The 19,245-nt window shown below is 36.3% G+C and overlaps 1 protein-coding gene across 1 annotated transcript in view; it reads left to right on the top strand.

The window, feature by feature from the left end:
* Positions 1-19,245, top strand: part of RPS6KA5 (ribosomal protein S6 kinase A5) — a 75,775-nt gene that overhangs the window by 8,673 nt on the left and 47,857 nt on the right. The window contains exons 2-3 of the mRNA XM_084287829.1: positions 3,172-3,243; positions 15,161-15,379. Of these exons, the coding sequence (XP_084143955.1) occupies positions 3,172-3,243; positions 15,161-15,379 (291 nt within the window). The remainder of the gene's footprint in view (positions 1-3,171; positions 3,244-15,160; positions 15,380-19,245) is intronic.

The following is a 19,245-nucleotide window of genomic DNA, read 5'->3' as shown; positions in this document are numbered from 1 at the left end:
TAGGGGATAATTCTGCTTTTCTTCATGGAGAGTAATTCTGAGAGAGTTTGTGTGTCCCAAGTGCTCTATCATACTTCCATGTGTTATGCAGCTCTTCTTTGCCTTCTGGTCTTGTGGGATGGCCATTTTCCTCAGTATAATGTAAAAATAACGAGGTGGGACTTTTTTTTATGGTGGAAGTATGCTTATTTGTTATATTGTTTTCCATTTCTGTTATGAAAATAAAGTTACAATAACTTGCAAGGCATTTCTTTCTATTTTTTTTAAAGCAATTAAACATTCTAAATTGAAGTAAAATGGGATTAAGTGGATAGTGCAAAATTATGGTTCCCATTGGACCAAGTACATAATAGTTCAAACTAATCATCATTCAACTATTTACTGTCACAGCTATTTAATCTTACAAAAGTGGGAAAAGTTTCGCTGGTGTTATTGAATGTGGAACACGAGTTAAACTGAGTTTATAGTTAGCTCAAATTAATGGGCAGAGTTCAGGACTTGTTCTCTTTTTTAGGATTATAGCCTCTACAGCACTACAAATCTTTGGCGTGTTATTGGTGAGTGTTGCTCTGTTCTGTTCTCTCAATCTTCTTGTTCAGTTCCAAGAACACAGCAGCACTAAATGACTGTTTCTCCTTCTAGAAGAGCATTTAATTATAAAGCCTTCTGCTGACAGCTCTTAAAGGATATGAGATGGTAAAAACCTTTTTGGAGTACTCCATAATGGCAGATCGCTGCATAATGGAAGTGAAATGTTTCTTACTAGTCTGAGTCCAGCATTCATTTAGCAAGTGTCTAGAGAAGTTCTGTCTTGAATCTATTCGGTGACACCTGCTGCTTCATTAAAACTGTGGCCACTGACACTGGTCTCCTTCAGATCACTTCATGACTCCTGTTGTCCCTGGTAGGAAATGCAGTTTTGAAACTGACCGTTGAGTTCTGTTGTCAGTGCTTGCTAAGAAGGGTAGGATGTAATATTCAGCTGCTCCAAGACAGATTGCTTCCTGAGTGTGACGTGACTTGCGGAAGTTGTTACAGATATTCACTCAGTCTAGCTTTGCCTTACCTGCTGTTCCTCTCTTGGTAGATGGGTACAGCTCACTGCTGACTTCTGACTGTGATGTAGAACTACCAACAGTATTTTTTTGGTTTGCCATGAAAATTGTCCAGCAAGCTTCAGTTCAACTCACGTGATGCATAATAATTGATCTGTTGACGATTCTGGTACTAAGTCTTGCCTACTACCTGTTATTAAAATAGAAAAGTGCTATTTTTATGATCAGTTCCAATAATAATTTATTTGATCTGTTTTTTTTTTATTGCATATAATATTAGAATAACTTGCAGATTCCGTCAGATTTGCAAAAGTCATTGTTATGTATGCTTCTATTTGTACAAGAAAACAATCTGAAAGCTCTTTTAGGCTTTCTAATCTCCTAATAATTTCAAGTGCTCTGTCTGCACTTACTCTAAGTTTGATTAATCCCTTGCAAAAATGAATGATAGGAATTGAAAGTAATACTTCAGAGGAGATTTCATCGGTGCCTGGCATGAGAGCACTAATGTTACCCCATCCCCACTAGATGCATTTTGTATATGTGTACAGATTCCTAGGATTGTTGGAACAAGTTATGAATTTGCTTTTTCACTTGTTTAGTGTTTTTTTTTTTTTTTGATACTTGCTCTTTGCAGAGATGTCTTTCTGAAGCTTAGTTTTCTATTTGTTTTGAGCCATTGACTTACTACATTTGGTGAATGGTGAACTTAAATTGCGATAATGAATTCAGAAAGCTCAGTGTCTTGATGAATCTTCTGGGATATAACAAATTCTACTGTGCTTTGATGAATGGGATAAGTTAATTTCATCATCTCCTGTCAAAGTTTTCCTTTTATGGTTAAGAGATCTTCATACTTGAAATCTGTGTTGCTGCTACTGAAAGCTCCTTGCATATCTTTCCTTATTTTTTTTTTTTAAATTTTTTTTAACTAGCCTTTAGCCATACAGTTTGGCATGAAGCTACTTTGCAAGGCATTCTTTTAGCAGCCATGACAGCCTGTGCAGCTTCTGCTGCTTGGTGCTGCATCCTTAATTGTGCTAGTAAAACTGTTTATGCAGCTGCTCATTTAAGTGGATCAGGAACTGAACTTGGCTTAGAATAATCAAACTTCTTTACTTTTTTGGCTTGCTGCTTTTAATCTGGATCATTTCACTGAACAGTTTTGCTGCATGTGCTGCCGTCACGTTGATACAAATGGCTGGTGAATGTTATGGTAGGAATGAAAGATGGAAAAGATTGGAGCTGCTTAAGGCTTTCTTTCAGCAGCTTATAAAGGCAAAAAAAAAAAAAAACACACCAAAAAAACCCACTTTCTTTTAAATAGGGCTCTTCATTGCCATCCTTAGAAAAATGTGTTAGACAAAAAATACTCTGTTGCATAGATTTGTATAAATGTGGAGCCCTCTCCTTCCAAACTCTCCAGCAAAGGAAACAACTTTGTTTCAGCCTTGTTTTTTCCACAGGTGTGGGTCTAGTAGGCTCAAGGTCTTTCCCTCTCAGTAGTAGCAGGAAGCCTTTTAGATTTAATAATTCATAATGGTGGGAGCTCTTTTTACGTCATCCCAAGCACCATATAATCCAGGGACATGACAGTATTCAGGGTGCTAAGGAAGACCTGATTGCTGTCTGCAACTGTGACTGGAAATGACAGAGAAGGTGGTTCTAGACTTTTCTCAGTGGTGCACAGTGATGGGATGAAAGATAACAGAAACAATCTGGAACATGGGAAATGCCGGTTTTGTATTAGGGAAAGAAAACATTACTGTGGTGGGGGTGGTTAAATATCTGAAACAGTCTGCCCAGGGAACATTGTGGGTTTAGTCCTTGGGGTGGCTCTACTGGTTGTGCCCCTGAGCAATGTGATCACATTACCTGTTTGGAGCAGAAGTTTGGATTGGGGGGGCTTCAGTTTGGATTCTGTGAAGATCAATAGGAGCAAGAAATTGAAAAGCACAGGAGAGCAACATTTTCTAGTACAGTATGCTGGTGGAATGTCCGCTTAGTGTTGCTTATTTCATTCAGCTACTAACTTGTTTACTGAAGCTACAGTAATATGTCAAAATGATGTTTCAGTGTATTACATATCTAACATGTTCTTTTTTTTTCCCTTCAGCGAATTTGACAGGCCACGCAGAGAAAGTTGGCATTGAAAACTTTGAACTATTGAAAGTTCTTGGAACAGGGGGTAAGATGCGCTGTTTTTCTAAGTTGAATGTTGGAAGCATTACTCTTAAGTATAGTTTTGTTTTGCAGATGAGTTCTTAGTAATTGGAACATTCTTTAGGAAGATGTATTGCTTTTGTGTTGCATACCATGATATTCTTCACTTCTTTTTCCAACCAACAGCAAAATTATAGGTCAGATATTGCTGCTTAAAGCACTAGCTGAAGATGCGATCTCAAAAAATGGAAAATAAATGGGTTGATTTGTGAAGATATGATACAGTTTGTGAAAGATATGATCTAAATGAAGACATGAACTTAATAATTTTATTACATTTTCAGACTATATTTTGACAAATTTATCAAAAAACTGCAATGGCAGTATATTGTTGAATAGGATGCTTTAGGATGGCTGTGTGTTTTAGCATTGACTATTCTAGTCTCTCTGTCATAGTCAAGACACTAATTTTTAAGACAGGAAGATGTTTACTGTTTTATTGCGGGTTTCAGCATGATGATGGAGATCTGTAGGACGTTGCTATCTGTAACTAGCAGCATGTCCTGTTTTGACAATCCTAAAGGTTTTGTTTCCCCTTTGTTTAATTTAAAGGCAAATTCACAGACACACACCCAGATGAAAAGTAATGGCTTTTATTTTTCTTAGCATGTTTATACATTTTTGTCAGTATTCATGTTGGATGCACTGTTGAGTATATTGGGATAATTGTGAGGGTGGACTATCATCAAGGTCTGTAAATGCTATAAGTTAGTTTTGATATGAAATTTGGGGTGTTATCAACCATTAACAGCTAGCAGTGAGGCTATAATTGCATAAGCTTCTGCTTCACTGAAAAGAGCAGCAAAGGTTTTTGATTTTCATATATAGGGGTTGCAGTGATTCTTTCATAAATCTATTAAGCCATTAGATCACCTGAGATTATATTTTCCTGTTTCTGAAGTAATGTTTTTTAAAAAAAGCGAAATTCAAAAGGCTTGAGAATTCCACTCCTGCTGTTCACTTTCAGTAGTTGGTGGTAGGGGCAAGGAAGCTTTAATATTCAGACATACATGTATATGTAGCATACTCCTAGGAATGTGCAGTAATGCTGTTTTGAAGAGGTTCATTATTGGTTTGTGTGTGGTTGGCAAAAACGAAATACTCATAATTATGCATTTATGTGAGCAATTTTGTCTCCTGCTGATGGAAACATTGGCTGGAAATTTAATGGTCTGTGTGTATGTACAAAGACCGGTCCCATTCCTGTTTTTTTTTCCCCTTTTTCCTTCCTACTGCCATAAGTCTGAGGTCATCTTAATACTGCAACAATTGCGTTTGAAATGCAAAGTGAATTTAGTGGTTTCTGTTCAAGCTCTGACTAGTAGTATTCTGACCTTCTTCTACTGTCTTTAGACTGTACCTCTGAAATAACTCTCTTGGTACTGTTGGCATTCGTTGCTACCCTCCATGCCCTTTCTTCTTTATGAACGGATTAGCAAACTTCTCTTGGTGTGGAATAGTCTTAATCATAGCAGGTAGTCCTTAGGCTCATCACCCATAGCCATCTTCATTCCAGATTAACAGGGTAACTTTTATGAATAACAACTCTCAGAAAAGACTGCTTTAACAGGCTGATAATGGGATTAACAGTGTGTGTATGTGAAGAAGAACAACCGAGGAAGCACATCTCTCTGTCTTCGTCATGCTCTAGTAGTCAGGTTGCTCCAGAAACATCTGCTGTCTGAAAAGATTTCTGCAAACTTCAGGAAATGAAGGATACATTAGGTATCCTGAAAGGGCATTTTGTAGCAAGACTAGTATATTTTTTTATTAGTAAAGAAATGCTTGCTGCCTTGTTTAAAATGTAAGCATAATGATGTGAGGTACATTCTTAAGAATTCAGGATGATTAGGACACTAAACCTTGTTCAGTGATAAGCATATCATAGCTGAGACTGGTGTCCTAGGTGTGTCAAAGGTTGCTGTTTGCCGGCTACTGGACAGCATTAAATGCACATGGCCTGATCAGAATAGAGCTAGTTCTGTTTGCTTTTCAGGAAGTGACCATCTGAAATTTCAGGGTTTATGGTGACAGAGAATCCCTGAAAAAAGGACTGGAATGGACTTGAAGAGGTTCTTTAGTTACTTGTCCCGACACTCAGTCATATCTGCATTGCTCCGAACAGAGATCAGCAAAAGCCTCCAGTAGCAGAGGCATACTGCAACCTTCCTGGATGTTCTTGCTGAGGATATTTCATCTCCTAGCTCAAGAAGCATTCTGGGGATTGCAGTAAGCAAAAGTTCTCTATTTCTTGCAAGAGGTTTCTGAAAGAACCACACATTACTTTATAATAGGGTATGCCAGTGTTAGGCTTTGCTTTTGTAAATACTGTCAACAAAATTTTGATGAGGCTCTGAACATCATCTTAATTTTCAACATATTGTTGTGCCCGGAAGAGTTTGTGTCCTCTTTATTGAATCAACAGCAGAAAAGAAATTTAAGTATGATGTTGGCCAGTTGAGCAATTCAAGATCATCCTAGCCTACTGTCCTACTGTGTTTTTTTGTTTTTGTTTTTGTTTTTTTTTTTGCAAGTGTCTTGGCTACTGTTACAGAACTATGGAGAACTTGTACGGGTTGACTATGCTGCTGTTAGTTTAATAACATACAAACCCCTTTGTAAATATAATTTTTTTTGAAATTCCAGAACATTTTTGTCAGTAACAAGAACAGTTGTGCATCTTAAGTGTGGAAAATCAACTTGACCGAAGGCAGTAGAACTTGCAGTAGCTGCTGCAAGTGGAAGGTCTTGGGATATGCATTCAGTTAATCACAAAGATAGCAAAATATACTACGTTTCAATACTGTGCATTATACCCTGCCCCCCCATCTTCCATAGCAGAGTGACTATTTTTCAAAATTTATTACGAATCTAGCTGCCTGTTAACATGCAAACTTTTCTATGAAAACTGTGTCGTGCCCAGTTGTGGGGCCCTGTTTGGCCTGTCTTTTCTTGCTCTTGTGCTTGAGTTGAGATTGGAGCAATGCATACGACTGCTCTGACTTCTCAGTTCTTTGTCCTAGAATATATGTTTACTGGAAGGAATGAGAGCATAAATAAAACTGTCTATAATCACAACAGCGTGTCAGGAATATTTGGAATGGCAGGCTCTTGCTGGAGAATTGTATTAAATGGTACCATGGAAGAGTAAGGCCTCATGGAAAACGTGACCTCTGTTGTCCAGAACTACATGTCTGCATTTCAACTGTCATCCTTAGGATTGCTCTCACAAAAAAAATGAAGAAATGGTCTGAGGGTATTTGCATGCCTTCTGCATTGATAAGTAAAAGTTTGAATTACCTCGTTCTGTAGTTTTAATTCTATCAGAATAGGAATGGAGGCTGTTTTCCTCAATGTATATTTAATTTTGGGTTAAACTCTGTATAGTTGGCAACCTAATTCTGGTGAAGCTAAAGTGACATCCTTCTAAAAAGTAGCTATCTATTGGCAAGGGTGCAAGTTACAGGTGTTTGTCAGATGCCTTTCACCTTTCAGGTGTGAGTGACAGGTTTCATTATTTTAGAAACCTGAAATACTTCAAGTATTTTCCAAGTGATTTGTTTATGTGGTGGCAGGCACCTGTCCAAGCAGCCTGTGTCTTTCCATTAGTGACTTGTCCTAAAAATATGGACAAGATAAGAGAACTGTTTGGTCTGTTGTTGTTTGTGTTTGTTTGTTGAGGGGGCAATTTTGGGAATTGCTCTGTTCCTTTACTAGGAAGTTCTGTGAAGTTGAAGATGTGGGTGGGGGCTGACGTCGCCTTAGACAAATTGATTCATGCAGATGAAAGGGCTTGTTTGGGAACAATTTAAAGAAAAATGAAAAAGAGGGCATCTCGTGCCTTCTGTTTACACATTGCTCTATTTTTAGGCAGGAGCTATCTTTATTCTGGCAGTTGAAAGCCTTATCTGATGTGAGCTTTTAGGTATTGCTGATATACTGCGATACAGCTAATACTAAATAAAAGCTGTGATACTGTTTTAAAGCTCTTCTCTGTGGAGTTGAGCAGAATGCAAAGTGTTTCCCAAATATCTGATAGTTAAATGATCTACAGTAATGCGAAGCAGAATGAATTGAAGCCTCCTAGGCATGTCAAGTGATGGCGGGAGATACTATTTTAACTGATTACAATATTTTACGTATAGTCTGTTACAAGGCAACGGAATAACTAAAGAAAATATTCAAAATACACTTAAGCACAGTATCATTTAACTTTGTGTATGTGATTGTGGTAGTTCTGTATAGACACTTAGTATGGTGGTGGTGGTTTTTTTTTTTTTTTTTCCAGGTAGTAGCTGTGAAGCCTTGTTTGTATCGTTTTTAAGATTTATTTCTTAAAAAGACAATAAACTAAGATTCTTAGAAATAGTGTCCGTATGTGCTGGTGCTTCTCCTGTGGAAGCTATTTTTGAATAGCTTTTTCTTCATGCTATGGCTTTGTATGATTTCATGCTTATTTTTTTCTTCTTGTGTTCCTGTATGTCTAGTTCGGTTTTATACACGTTATCACCATTAGAAGCATGCTAATTTATTTTTTCGGTACTAAGATAGTGTATTATACATGCTTGTCTTCTGATCCCTCTCTCAGAGGAAAATAGAAGGAAATCTGAGTTTGTAGCCTTTTAATCAGAGTTGGAGCCCTTTACATTGCATTACGTAGCTATCATTGCAATAAACTTCCCTATTGCAGTACTCAGTAACACTTGACAGCAACAGAACAAAATCGCTGCAAGTATGCCACTGTTAATAAAGCTATTAATAATGTGCTTGTTTGCTCTGGGAGTAAATTATTATTTTCTTGATTTCTCTGCCTTGTCCTTGTTTTATTCAGTGTATGCTTTTTGAAATTCCAGTTTCTTTGTTTTCACTTAACTCCTTTTCTTTTACAGTTGCTTTATAGCCTTTCTAATGTGGAATTTTCAGACTTCCTGCCAATTGAATTCACGGTCCTAGCTGTTTATCCTATCTAGTTAAAGCGTTTTTTTTCCCCCTGTGTGACTTGGAAAACTTATATTTTATGGAACTTTACAGCAAAGTAATCTAATTGCTTCCAAAAAAACATGAAGGAGAGAACAGGAAGGTGGCTGTGTTGGCTTATGCATGTCCACTTGGCTTATTTACTTCAGTCTAAACTTTTTCTTAAAAAAAAAAAAAAAAAAAAAAAAAAAAGTCATAAGCTTTTCTGGGTCTTACATTTTTCTACACAAAGATTATTCCTGCTTTTTTCTTCTCAACTATTTCTGCTTCTGATTTCAATAAATGCCCCTTTAAGCACAGTTGGCAGACCGAATGAAAAAGAGTCAGTGCATGTGGCTCCTGACCACGTGCCCCAGTAATCTGCTGTACCACTACAGGCCACTAATGAACACAGAGGAATAACTAGAAACAAGAATAAATTGTCATACAGATTTCTATTTATGCATATCTTAATATTATGCATAAATTATTTTAAGTACTTATATAGAAAACACTAATATATGAGAATTTAGGCATATTCATTTTATGTGGCTAAAACAGATAAAAATTAATCATTAATACCTATCTTAATCCTAATTTATTTCAAGAATTTAATGAAATCAACTTTACAGCAACATGACTAGTTTATGAAAAGTGTGTTGAAAATGCTAAGTTTATAGCTTTGTTTTTTTAAGTCACAATTAATAGTATAAAGCCGTTAAATAAACTGCTAAATAATTCTATACAGAAAATTTCTACAGGAGCAAGCTTAAAAGAGCTAGAAGGAGAATTCCATAGGATTGAACAGCTTAAAGACTTATGTGTGAAGGATGTTTAGAATCTGATACATAAATTCAAATGAAGGAAGGAAAATTGGTAGGATGAATGTCAGATTTAGATAATTAGTTTAAAATCTTGTTATATGAGAGAGAATAATCTTAGTTTCATCTAAAGGTCAGAAAGTATTGTGATAAAGCTATTATTGTGAAATTTAGTTAGATCTTTCAAAGAATATTGAATAAAATGTAAAATGTTACTCTCCCAAACTGAGCACATTGCTGTAAAATTGAAAGGAGGAGAAAAAAAGAAGTGGGGTTACTGTGCACAGAAGACTGGGGAGTGTCTACAAATGACTCCAAATGCAAATTAATATGTTACTTCAGGACACGTATAAGGAATATTGAATGGGAAGTGGGATGTCTGATCAGAGACAGGGTTTGGAAAAAGAAAATTTTATTTTTCTGTACTGAACGAGCAGACTGAAAAGAGGTGACTGTTTAGTTGAAGAACCTGGAACTTGTACAGTTTCATCCCTTTCTTCCCCCCAGAGAATTCTGAAAGAATTGGGACGTGAAATTGGAGGTCAGTAGCAAAGATTTTTACTGGAACTAATGAGTCAGAGGTGATACAGGAAACTAGAGAGAATAGCAAATGCAATCCTGTATTTAAGAAGGAACTGTGAAGACGAACCAGGCAGCTAACGGTTGATCAATTGAAGCAACTTCAGGAGCATGCAGTGCTTTCAAAGAAATTTTGAAGAAAATTTACATTAATTTTGGTAACAAAAATGAGACACGTGCTTACCCACTGGTAGATTGTCTGACTAATGAGAGCCCTCATTTAACAACTTACTTCCTTGAAGGCGAAAAAAATAAGGCATGGATCTCCTGCCATACCTATTTACTTGAATAGTTTTTATTTTTTAAGGAAGTCAAGGGTTTAAAAAAAAAAAGTCAAAAAGAAAAACTCAAAACCAACCAAACCAAACAGAATATACCACAAAAGCAAAATGCTGCTAGAAAGTACATGCTAAGATGCAGCTTTCCCTCTCCTGCCTTTCATATTTATAATCTCTTATTTGCCTGTTTAATAGGACAAAGAACTTGTTCTTAGCTAAATTATAACATTGATAAAAAGCCCCTTGTAGATTCTTGCTTGTCTGACATGCAAGGAAATCTGATAGAGAATGCATCATCTTTGGTAATTTAGTGGTGGACAATAAAAATTGAAGGTGCTTCTTCAGAATGCTGTTGTTTGATCGTAAAGGGTTGTGTTTGGCTTTTTTTTCCCCCATTTTTAGCTGTTAGAGCTGTATGCCTTTCTGACTTTGCCACATCCTAAATTTTAATTTATATGGACAGGTATCTGCACAGTGAGAGTTCTGCCTCAGATTTTTTTCAGCTAGATTAAATATATGGCCTATTTTAACACAGAAAAGTTCAGGGGAAATAAGTCATAAGGCATATTATCATACAAGAGCAAAGTAAAATGTATTCATATCATTATATATCTTGTGCCTCTGAGCCTTTTGCTATTGTTGTCTCATGATTATTCTTACAATGACAGTAAAAAAAAAAAAAAAGTAGCTTAAGAAGTGTACCTTATGTTAGCACTTAAAAACACTGCTTTAAAATTTTCTGTATATAAGTGTCAAGTTTTGATGGGTTTAAAAGTCCACAGAAACCATTCTGCGTGCTATAAACAAAAAGAATTGCTTGGGTTTTTCCTCTGTTAAGAGTTGGCTGGCATGATGCAATGGCTTAATGTGTTTTGCATTTACACAGAAAAAAGAAGCAAAGATTACTCTGTTCTTAATTCATTGTCTTTCAATAAGTGTATACTTTCAGCATATTTGAATGACTTGCTGAATTGTTATGTACGATAGTATGTATTACTAAATTATTATTCATGAAAAAGGCATTAGTGAAAGGAAAGTCTTAACCCCCAGTTGTATTTTTCTGCCTCACAAATTAAATGAAAATGTGACATAAATTGATGGCATGAAATGTCTTGCTCATCTTAAGCCTGATATCCATATCAATCTGCAATTAGCGCGTCCTTTTTTCTTTAACCTTATATGTTTATTTTGTTCCTTTTAATAAATCATAAGGATCAATCTTGTGTATTTTATATATGCATACATTATATTTTCTTTAAGTTCTTCCATAATTTAAAACCTATCGCATTTGGGGACAAATCTTGGTGGCTGTGCATGTGTGTTTGCTCTGTGGGGAATGCACTGCTGACTAAATATTTCTGCCTTGAAAATAGTCGAGATGTGTTTTAGTTGTTATGAGAATGAACATTGAAATGTGGCTCTGAGAAGCATAAAAAGCTTTTCTGAAATAAGATCATCTGGTACGGGTATCCTTGCAATAAAGTTGTGTGCTTTTTCCTTGCTGTCGCTCGAATGACTTGCTGTTGCAGTGTTGTCTTTTAAGTAGATTTCTCGTGGTAATATCGGAGAATCTGCTGTTGAACATGTCATGAGTCATTTGATTAAAATAGTGCTACTTAAGATTTATTCTCATCAAAACCGCTGAGAGTCCTCATCTTGCTGTCAGTCCTGTTCAGATTGCTGCGGAAATAATTTGTACCATGGTAAAACTCTGTCTTGCAAATTGTTCTAAGGTAACATTGGTATAGTATCTAGAGACTTCCATATAGCTCACACGTTTACCAGGTAATCTTCTCATACAGAGTATTTAAAACCATAGTAGATACTCTTAATACATGTACATGTATACTGCTAGCATGCTGCTATGTGAGGTGCGTTACTGAATGCTTTTTTTTTTTATAAAGTCAAATCAAAGATTTCGTGATAAAATCAAAGATTTAGTGTTAAAATCCAGAGGGGTTTGTTTAATTTAGTTTGGTGTAGCCTAATGTTCTCCAGTGCTTTTGATAAAACTGCTGTGTCCTGGGAACCTAAGGAAGCTTCTGTGTAATGCCCTATTCTGGCATTAGTTAAATACCAAGCTCCAGCTGCAAATTGGTGAAAACTGGAGCTGTTCCCTTATGCAGTTGAGAAATGCAAGCTCAGGCCATTCTCCACAGTGGTTTCTGGTGTGCGTTAGTGGATTGCAAAAGAATCTACATTTCTTGAGTAGTAACTCCTAAAAAAGATGGAAGTACTGCTTTTGGAAGCTCTGTTGTGGTGGTGTTTCTTTTTGTTTGTTTGTTTGTTTTAAACCAGTGCCTTCAATAGTAGGGTCTGTTTTTCAGATGCTTAAATAATTTAAGTCAGTACTGGAAAACAATTGAATATCATGAAAATTATACACAAGCATAATAGTGTCATTGAGGTCACAATATTATGGCCTGTACAACCTCTGTTGAGTTCATTCTTGCCTATATGTTGTGACAGGATTTATGGCCCGTGCCTGTTTTACTATGATAATATTTTACACCTGTGGTTATCCATTTCTTGATGACCAGCTTGAGACTACTCAGGGCAATTTACGTTGATACACTTGAGATCTCATGGCTACTACTGAAGTTGGGGAGTGCTACATAATACTGAGCATTGCAGAGGGTGGGAAATGTCCTAGTATCTCCCATTTGTCACTTAAAATAGATAGAGGTTTAAACTATTTTGGCTCTTTTTGCCTTTCTTGACTGATATATTGTGGAAACTTGTTTTGTATCTGTGAAAATCCATATTGAGAATAGTAGGCACTGTGAAGAATTGCAAGCATGACCCTGTAGAGTAGAAGTCAGCTAAAAACCAAACTTTTTGAAAGAACTATTTTTGAAAGAATAAGTAATGTTACTTCTTTTTACAGAATGAAGCAGAACTTAGCTATAGAAAAAAATAATGCATCATTGGGTAACTCAAAACTCTCTATTCTCTGTCAGGGATGGGGAACGATGGGAAGAAGATGGAGTTGCACGTAGTTGCTTACTGGGAGTAACTATGCAGTGTGTTTGAAGATGAATGTAATTAATTTGAGTGTCTCCCATCAGGACAGCGTACTCTGTCCAGTGTGTTTACAGTTTTGAGATACTTGAGTGTTCCTTTTAGGAATGATGTGTGAAGATAATGGCCATGTAGGGGTTATACAAAGCACCCAGCCAGTTCACTTCTCTGTCTCCGAGACCCATAAAGAGACCCTAGAAGAACATGAGGATGCATACGATGATGGTTTGCTTAATACACTTGTAGCAGTCTGTGGTTTGGGGTCTACCTGAGCCAGAGATTCTGTGTTTAGCAATGGTTTCTATACGTTCTTCTCCATCAAGGACTTACATCATCTTTTTGAACTCATCTACATTTTTGATATCTATAGTCTAACACAGCAGTAGTTCTGTAGCTTAATTGAATATTTGTGTGTTGTGTAGTTCTTAGTTTTAATACCTGATGATTTTTTTTACCTTATTTTATTTCTAGAAATAATGAAAATTGTTCTTTACTTACCTTCATATAGATCTTTGATTTTAATTCTCTGGCATCTTCTTCAGTACTCTACCTTTGTCAGGCTAAAAAAAAAAAGTTTATGCATTCACTTCCCTTCATAATTAGAATAACCTTTGTTACTCTTTTCTGGATCTTTTATAGTTCTCCAGCAGGGTTTTTTTTGTTTTTTTTTTTTTTCTCCTGATAGGGTAGGTGGGGACAGAAGAGAGCAGCACTGTACTGGCATGCATTACCCGAGATAGGAGCACACAAAGCTTTCATACCACAGCATAAGGGATTTTTGGTTTTGTGTTGAAGGTCTGAGGGACTGAGCATGTGTCATATTTCCACTTTAATACTTTCCTTGAAGTTCTCACTTTCTGTTTGCTTTTTGGATTACCTCTAGCCACTGGGGGTGTTTTCTTACAGAACTGTCTATAGTCATGCCAGATACTTTTTTTCTCAGTTATAACAGTATAAAAATTAATCATTATCTTACCACATACAGCTTACTCATTTACTTACTTGGAATTTTATCTGTCATGTTATTATTCATATACTTAATATTTTGATATGGTTTTTGCAATTTTCAGCAGTCAGCTTTGATTTCTGTTGTAGTAGATAAGTTACTAACTTCCGCACTGTAGTTCATATATGACTGAATCATGCAGGACAAACTCTTGTGGTGTCCTTCTTTCATCTTAAAAGCTGAATGTTTGGTTTTAACCTTTGATTTTTGTCTGCTAATCTACTCTTTGAACCAGTGATTTTTTTTATTTTTTTTTTTTAGTATTTTCAAGACCCTTCTGTAAGGGAACTTGTTATGTACTTTGGAAATCTAGATAAGTAAAGCATATCATTGTTCCTTCCTCATGATTCCTGTAAGCAGTTATTAATAGAAGTAATTATAACCATCTACAAAAGTAGCACTGAGTCTTTCTCATGTTACCTTGTTCACATATGTGCTAAATCTAATTGTTACTCTTCCAACAGCTTTGTCTAATAGAGATGTGATTTATTGGCCTATAGGAGGCTTTTCATTTAAAAAAAAAAAAGTCCATGTGTCTTATTATTCTACCGTGGAGCATATTTTTAACAAAATATGTCAATAGAACACTTAGATTCATTACTTAAAAAGTTTGGAATGCCTACCTTTTGGTCTTGGTGACTTTTTTTTCCTGTTTGCGTTTAGAAAACTTTTTTGAAGAGTTCCTTCTAGCTTATTCTCCGGAAGCCCAGTATGGGAGCCTCAGAATGTCCCTGTGTTCTAAATACTGGTGGGAAGAATTCATTGGATTTTCAATGGGTTTTTGGAACCGCTGTAAAGCCAGTAATGAAAGCTGCTAAGTTGCACAAAAATGGGCATAATGGGGGGGTGGGGGCAAAAACAGCATTGCCCTTACCCCCATACTCTTGCCAAATTCTATGTGTGGTATTTTTAGGTTATTGCAAAGGAAGAAGTCATTTTAACTTTTATGTTAAATACTGAAATTCTGTTTCTTCTACTGTTGCTGCATTCACTTGCTGGGCTGATTTGGTTGAAAATTATTTTGAAAAGGTCAGTCTGAAACAAAATCCTGAAAGATTTTAACCTGAATAACTACTATGTGGCATAACAAAGAATAATTGAGTGTAAGGGCCAAATGAGAATTTCTGTGTAATGTTAATAATCAGCAGTAGTATCATGGTGTCAGCCAGACCTGTATTATGAGTAAATAACCATTTTTCTCCCCACTCTTTCTTTCTTAAGCCTATGGAAAAGTGTTCCTAGTAAGGAAAGTAAGTGGCCATGATGCTGGAAAACTGTATGCCATGAAAGTACTGAAGAAAGCAACAATAGTTCAAAAAGCCAAAACAACTGAGCACACAAGGACAGAACGACAAGTATTGGAGCACATTAGGCAATCACCATTTTTGGTCACATTACATTACGCCTTCCAAACAGATACAAAGCTTCATCTCATTTTAGGTAAGTAGTTTTCAGGCTTCAACTCTTACATTAATACAAAATAAAATCTAAAAAATAAATATATAATCCATCCTTTTATCTCCTTAATGTTTTGTAGGTTTTTTTCATGTGGTCTTAAGTACTGTGTGTTTGGAGATTGTATGGGAGAATATAGGAAGTAAAATACAGTTCATCTTCAACAGTGCCTTTGTGGTTTTCCTGTTTGAACCTCAGTGTGCTACTCTGACTTGGGGAAAAAAATATTATACTTCTTTCTTTTGCATGCAAGTCACTGATATGGTCATAACTGCCTAAAGCAGAGGTGGAAAATTACTAAAAATAAATTTTCTTGAACTTACCTAGAAGATGAAATCTTTATTTGCAGCTTTTTTTTTTTTTTTTTTTTTACTGTTATTATATACTGCATTAGCTTTCTGCAGAATTTCAGACTAATTGCTACTATAATTGAAACAATTTTCATGGGCATTAAAATGATTCCCTTACTTTCTCTGTATGCTGTCTTTGCTTGTGTGGCACAAAGGTTGTTGGTAAGGTGGAGTGACCAAAAGTAATTTTATTTCTGGGATCAGTTGGTAGAAAATAAGAAAAAAAATACGCTGTCAGGTACATAGCTTAATTTTTTGGGCGATCCTGCTTGGAGCCAGTTTTACTTGATGGTCCTTGTGGATCCCTTCCAACTTGGGATAGTAAAGAAATACTTGAGCAGACATATAGCACATTTCACTCTGAAGATGACTTACACCAATCATGTTAAAAATAAAATGTATTTTGAAATGGTGCTATCTGTTTGAGAGGACAGGGCTGCCTGCTACTACGCTGACCAATTGGTAGGTTCTAGTATCACTGAACTGCTGCAAACTGAAAGATTCTCTCAGTCAGGCCTTTTTGCCTGAACAGATGCCCTCATAGTAGGATAGGCAAGGCCTGTTAAAGGTGATTGTGCCTTCATTTTTATGTCTGGGCAAATTCTTTAAGACACTGGAATGTACAGGTTGTTGGTCAGATTTCCTGCTCTAAAATGATGCTGGAAGTACATATACATGTACTGTGGAGCCTTGGTTTAATGAGTTCTTATTGTTCTTCAGCTCTAACCTGTTGCTTGCTTTTGTGCGTTACTTTATTTTTGTAAATTCTTCTTGTAATTCTTCTTGTAACATTCATAAATATCCATTTACACAAGATGCCTGATAATGAACTATTGTATAGCAAGGCTTATTAGAACTTTCTTTGTTCTACTTCTGTCCGTGCCATTTTGCTTTCCATATTTATGTGAAGAACCAGATCTATTTCTACAGCATTTGCAAGCTTGGCATGAGATTGATAAGGAACTTTTTTGAGTTTTCAACTAAGATAGAACACCTTCCACCCCCTGCACCCCCCTTTTGAGACAGCACTGTTTTAGGGAAAGAGGCTGACGTTAAGAATTTATTTCTTCTTCTGTTGTATTCCCCAGTTTTCACTGCCTTTTAGAGGCCTGGCTTTCTTGGGAGGGTCAAGGATTTTTCCTCATAATGAGGAGTATGTACTTAGAGAGCTGGAAAAGGGTAATAAATGCAGCTTTAAACCTCGCTGCTTCAGGAAGCTTTTGCTGCCAAAACTTTGTTAAACCATTTCTCTCTTGAGTATCGAGACTTCCATGTTTTTTTTTTTTTTAGGTTTATTTGAAGAAGTAAATGGTCCTTTAATTTTCTGGTTACTGTTAACTCATAACTTCCACTTGTTGAACCTTAATTAACAAGCTGATTTAAACTTTGAATTAATAATTTTTATTAATGTTATATGAATCTTATCCCACTGAATGTCAATTCTTAGGAAGGTGTTCTACATATGTGCCTTAGTTTCATATATTACCATGGGATAAAACGTGCCTGAGAAGCTCAAGATTAAAGGAAGTATTCATTAGATTCCTTTTGAAAATGTGATTTTAAAAGTGTAAGGGTTTTCACAAATACCTTTGAAAAGGATGCTAAAGAATATATAAAATAGTATCAAAGACTTGAAGATGCTGAAGAGGTGAAACAGAAATTAGAAATACATTGATAGCTTTGTGATTCTTTGATGTTAACCTTTTAATAATGAGGGTTTCATCTTTGATTGTTGTGGTATTCAATTTATAGATGAATAATTTGGAACAAAAAAAATAGATGAAACATGAGACAAATGAGAATGCATTATAAACATCATAGTACTAATCCAGAAGTTTTTGGTTAGAATGTAGTTTAGATCATAGAATCATAGAAAGGTTCGAGTTAGAAGGGACCATAGAGTCCATGTAATTCTATCCCCCTGTCCTGGGCAGGAACACCTCCTACCAGACCAGGTTGCTCAAAGCTCCATCCAGCCTGGCCTCAAGCAGTTGCAGGGATGGGGCATCCACAACTTCCCTGGGCATAAAGAATTTCTTCCTTATTACTATTCTAAATCTAACCTTTTTTAGTTTAAAGTCATTATGCCTTGTCCTGTCACTATACTTCCTGACAGAGTCCATCCCCAGCTTTCCTGTAGCCTCCTTTAGGTCCTGTAAAGCTGCTATAAGGTCTCGCCTGAGCCTTCTCTTCTCCAGGCTGAACAACCCCAGCTCCCTCAGCCTGTCTTCATAGGAGAGATGTTCCAGCCCTGCAGTCATCCTCACATCCCTCCTCTGGACTCACTCCAAGAGGTCCATGTCCTTCTTGTGCTGGGGGCCCCAGAGCTGAATGCAGTACTCCAGGTGGGGTCTCAAAAGAGCAGAGCTGAGGGGGAGAATCACTGCTCTTGCCCTGCTGGCTTCACTTCTTTTGATGTAGCTCAGGATATGGCTGGCTTTCTGAGAGCACACATTGCTGGCTTACACTGAGATTCTCATCCACCAGCATCCCCAGGTCTTTCTCTTCAGAACTGCTCTCAATCCAATCTCAATCGGATTCCATTAGAAAAAATTATGTATTTCATATACAATATGAGTATGTATGTATGTATTACATATGTATTTCACACATATATATGATATTGATAAGTTTCTCTGTGCATTTATTTTTAGATAAGTATAGGTGACAAGAATAATTACAAGACCAGAAGAGCCTTTTTTATGAAGGGAAAATTAAAAGGTTGAGATTATATCCTCATTAGAGTCAAAGAGGAGGGAGCCCAGTAGCTGTGAAGAACTTTACATAATAGATAGTACAGTGGGCATTTACTTCCCACCCTAATACAACATCAAGGTGAAGTTTCAAGTGAAAAAAATTCAAAGCTGATGTATAACTAAGTTTTTTTGTTCTTTGTGTTTGCTTTTCCACAAGTTTACATGAACCCATTCTCAGAGCAACAGTTGTTCCAGAAAAGTCCTTTTCTTTCCTTTTTTAGCAGAAAATGGGAATAGAGTTGTGTAGTGCATGGTGTTTTTTTTTTTTTTTATCTGCTCTTTTTAATCATTCTTTTCAACAGAGAAACAAACAAACAAAAAACAACTATTGTGGCCTAAGGCTACTTTATAATTAATTTAGGCTTTGTGCCCTCCCTAACAAACAGCAACAACAACAACAAAATGGTTTGCTGCATGTTTTTTTGTCTGACTATGTAAATCCTTGTAAATCACTTCTTTGCTTCTTTGATGTAGTGTTGGAATTCTGCATTTCAGAATGGCTTCTGAATTTTCAGGGAAACAGCATCTGCCTGTGTTCTACCCAGCTGGGCTTGGTGATTGAGCAATGTGTCATTTCAGGTTCAAGAGGTTTTAGAGTTGGAGCTTTGGTGCAATACTTAATACAAGTCCTTGTGCTGCCAGATTACATAGCAGCAGTAATTTAATCTGAATCAAGTGCAGACATGTGGTTGTATTTCTGTCTGTTTTCCAGAATACAGAATTTGGAGCCAATTCCAGTTTTTAG

The sequence above is a fragment of the Netta rufina genome (genome assembly GCF_964035555.1).
Source record: "Netta rufina genome assembly, chromosome: 5".
In the NCBI taxonomy this organism is placed as follows: Eukaryota; Metazoa; Chordata; class Aves; order Anseriformes; family Anatidae; genus Netta; species Netta rufina.
This window is presented reverse-complemented; position numbering and strand designations above follow the sequence as displayed.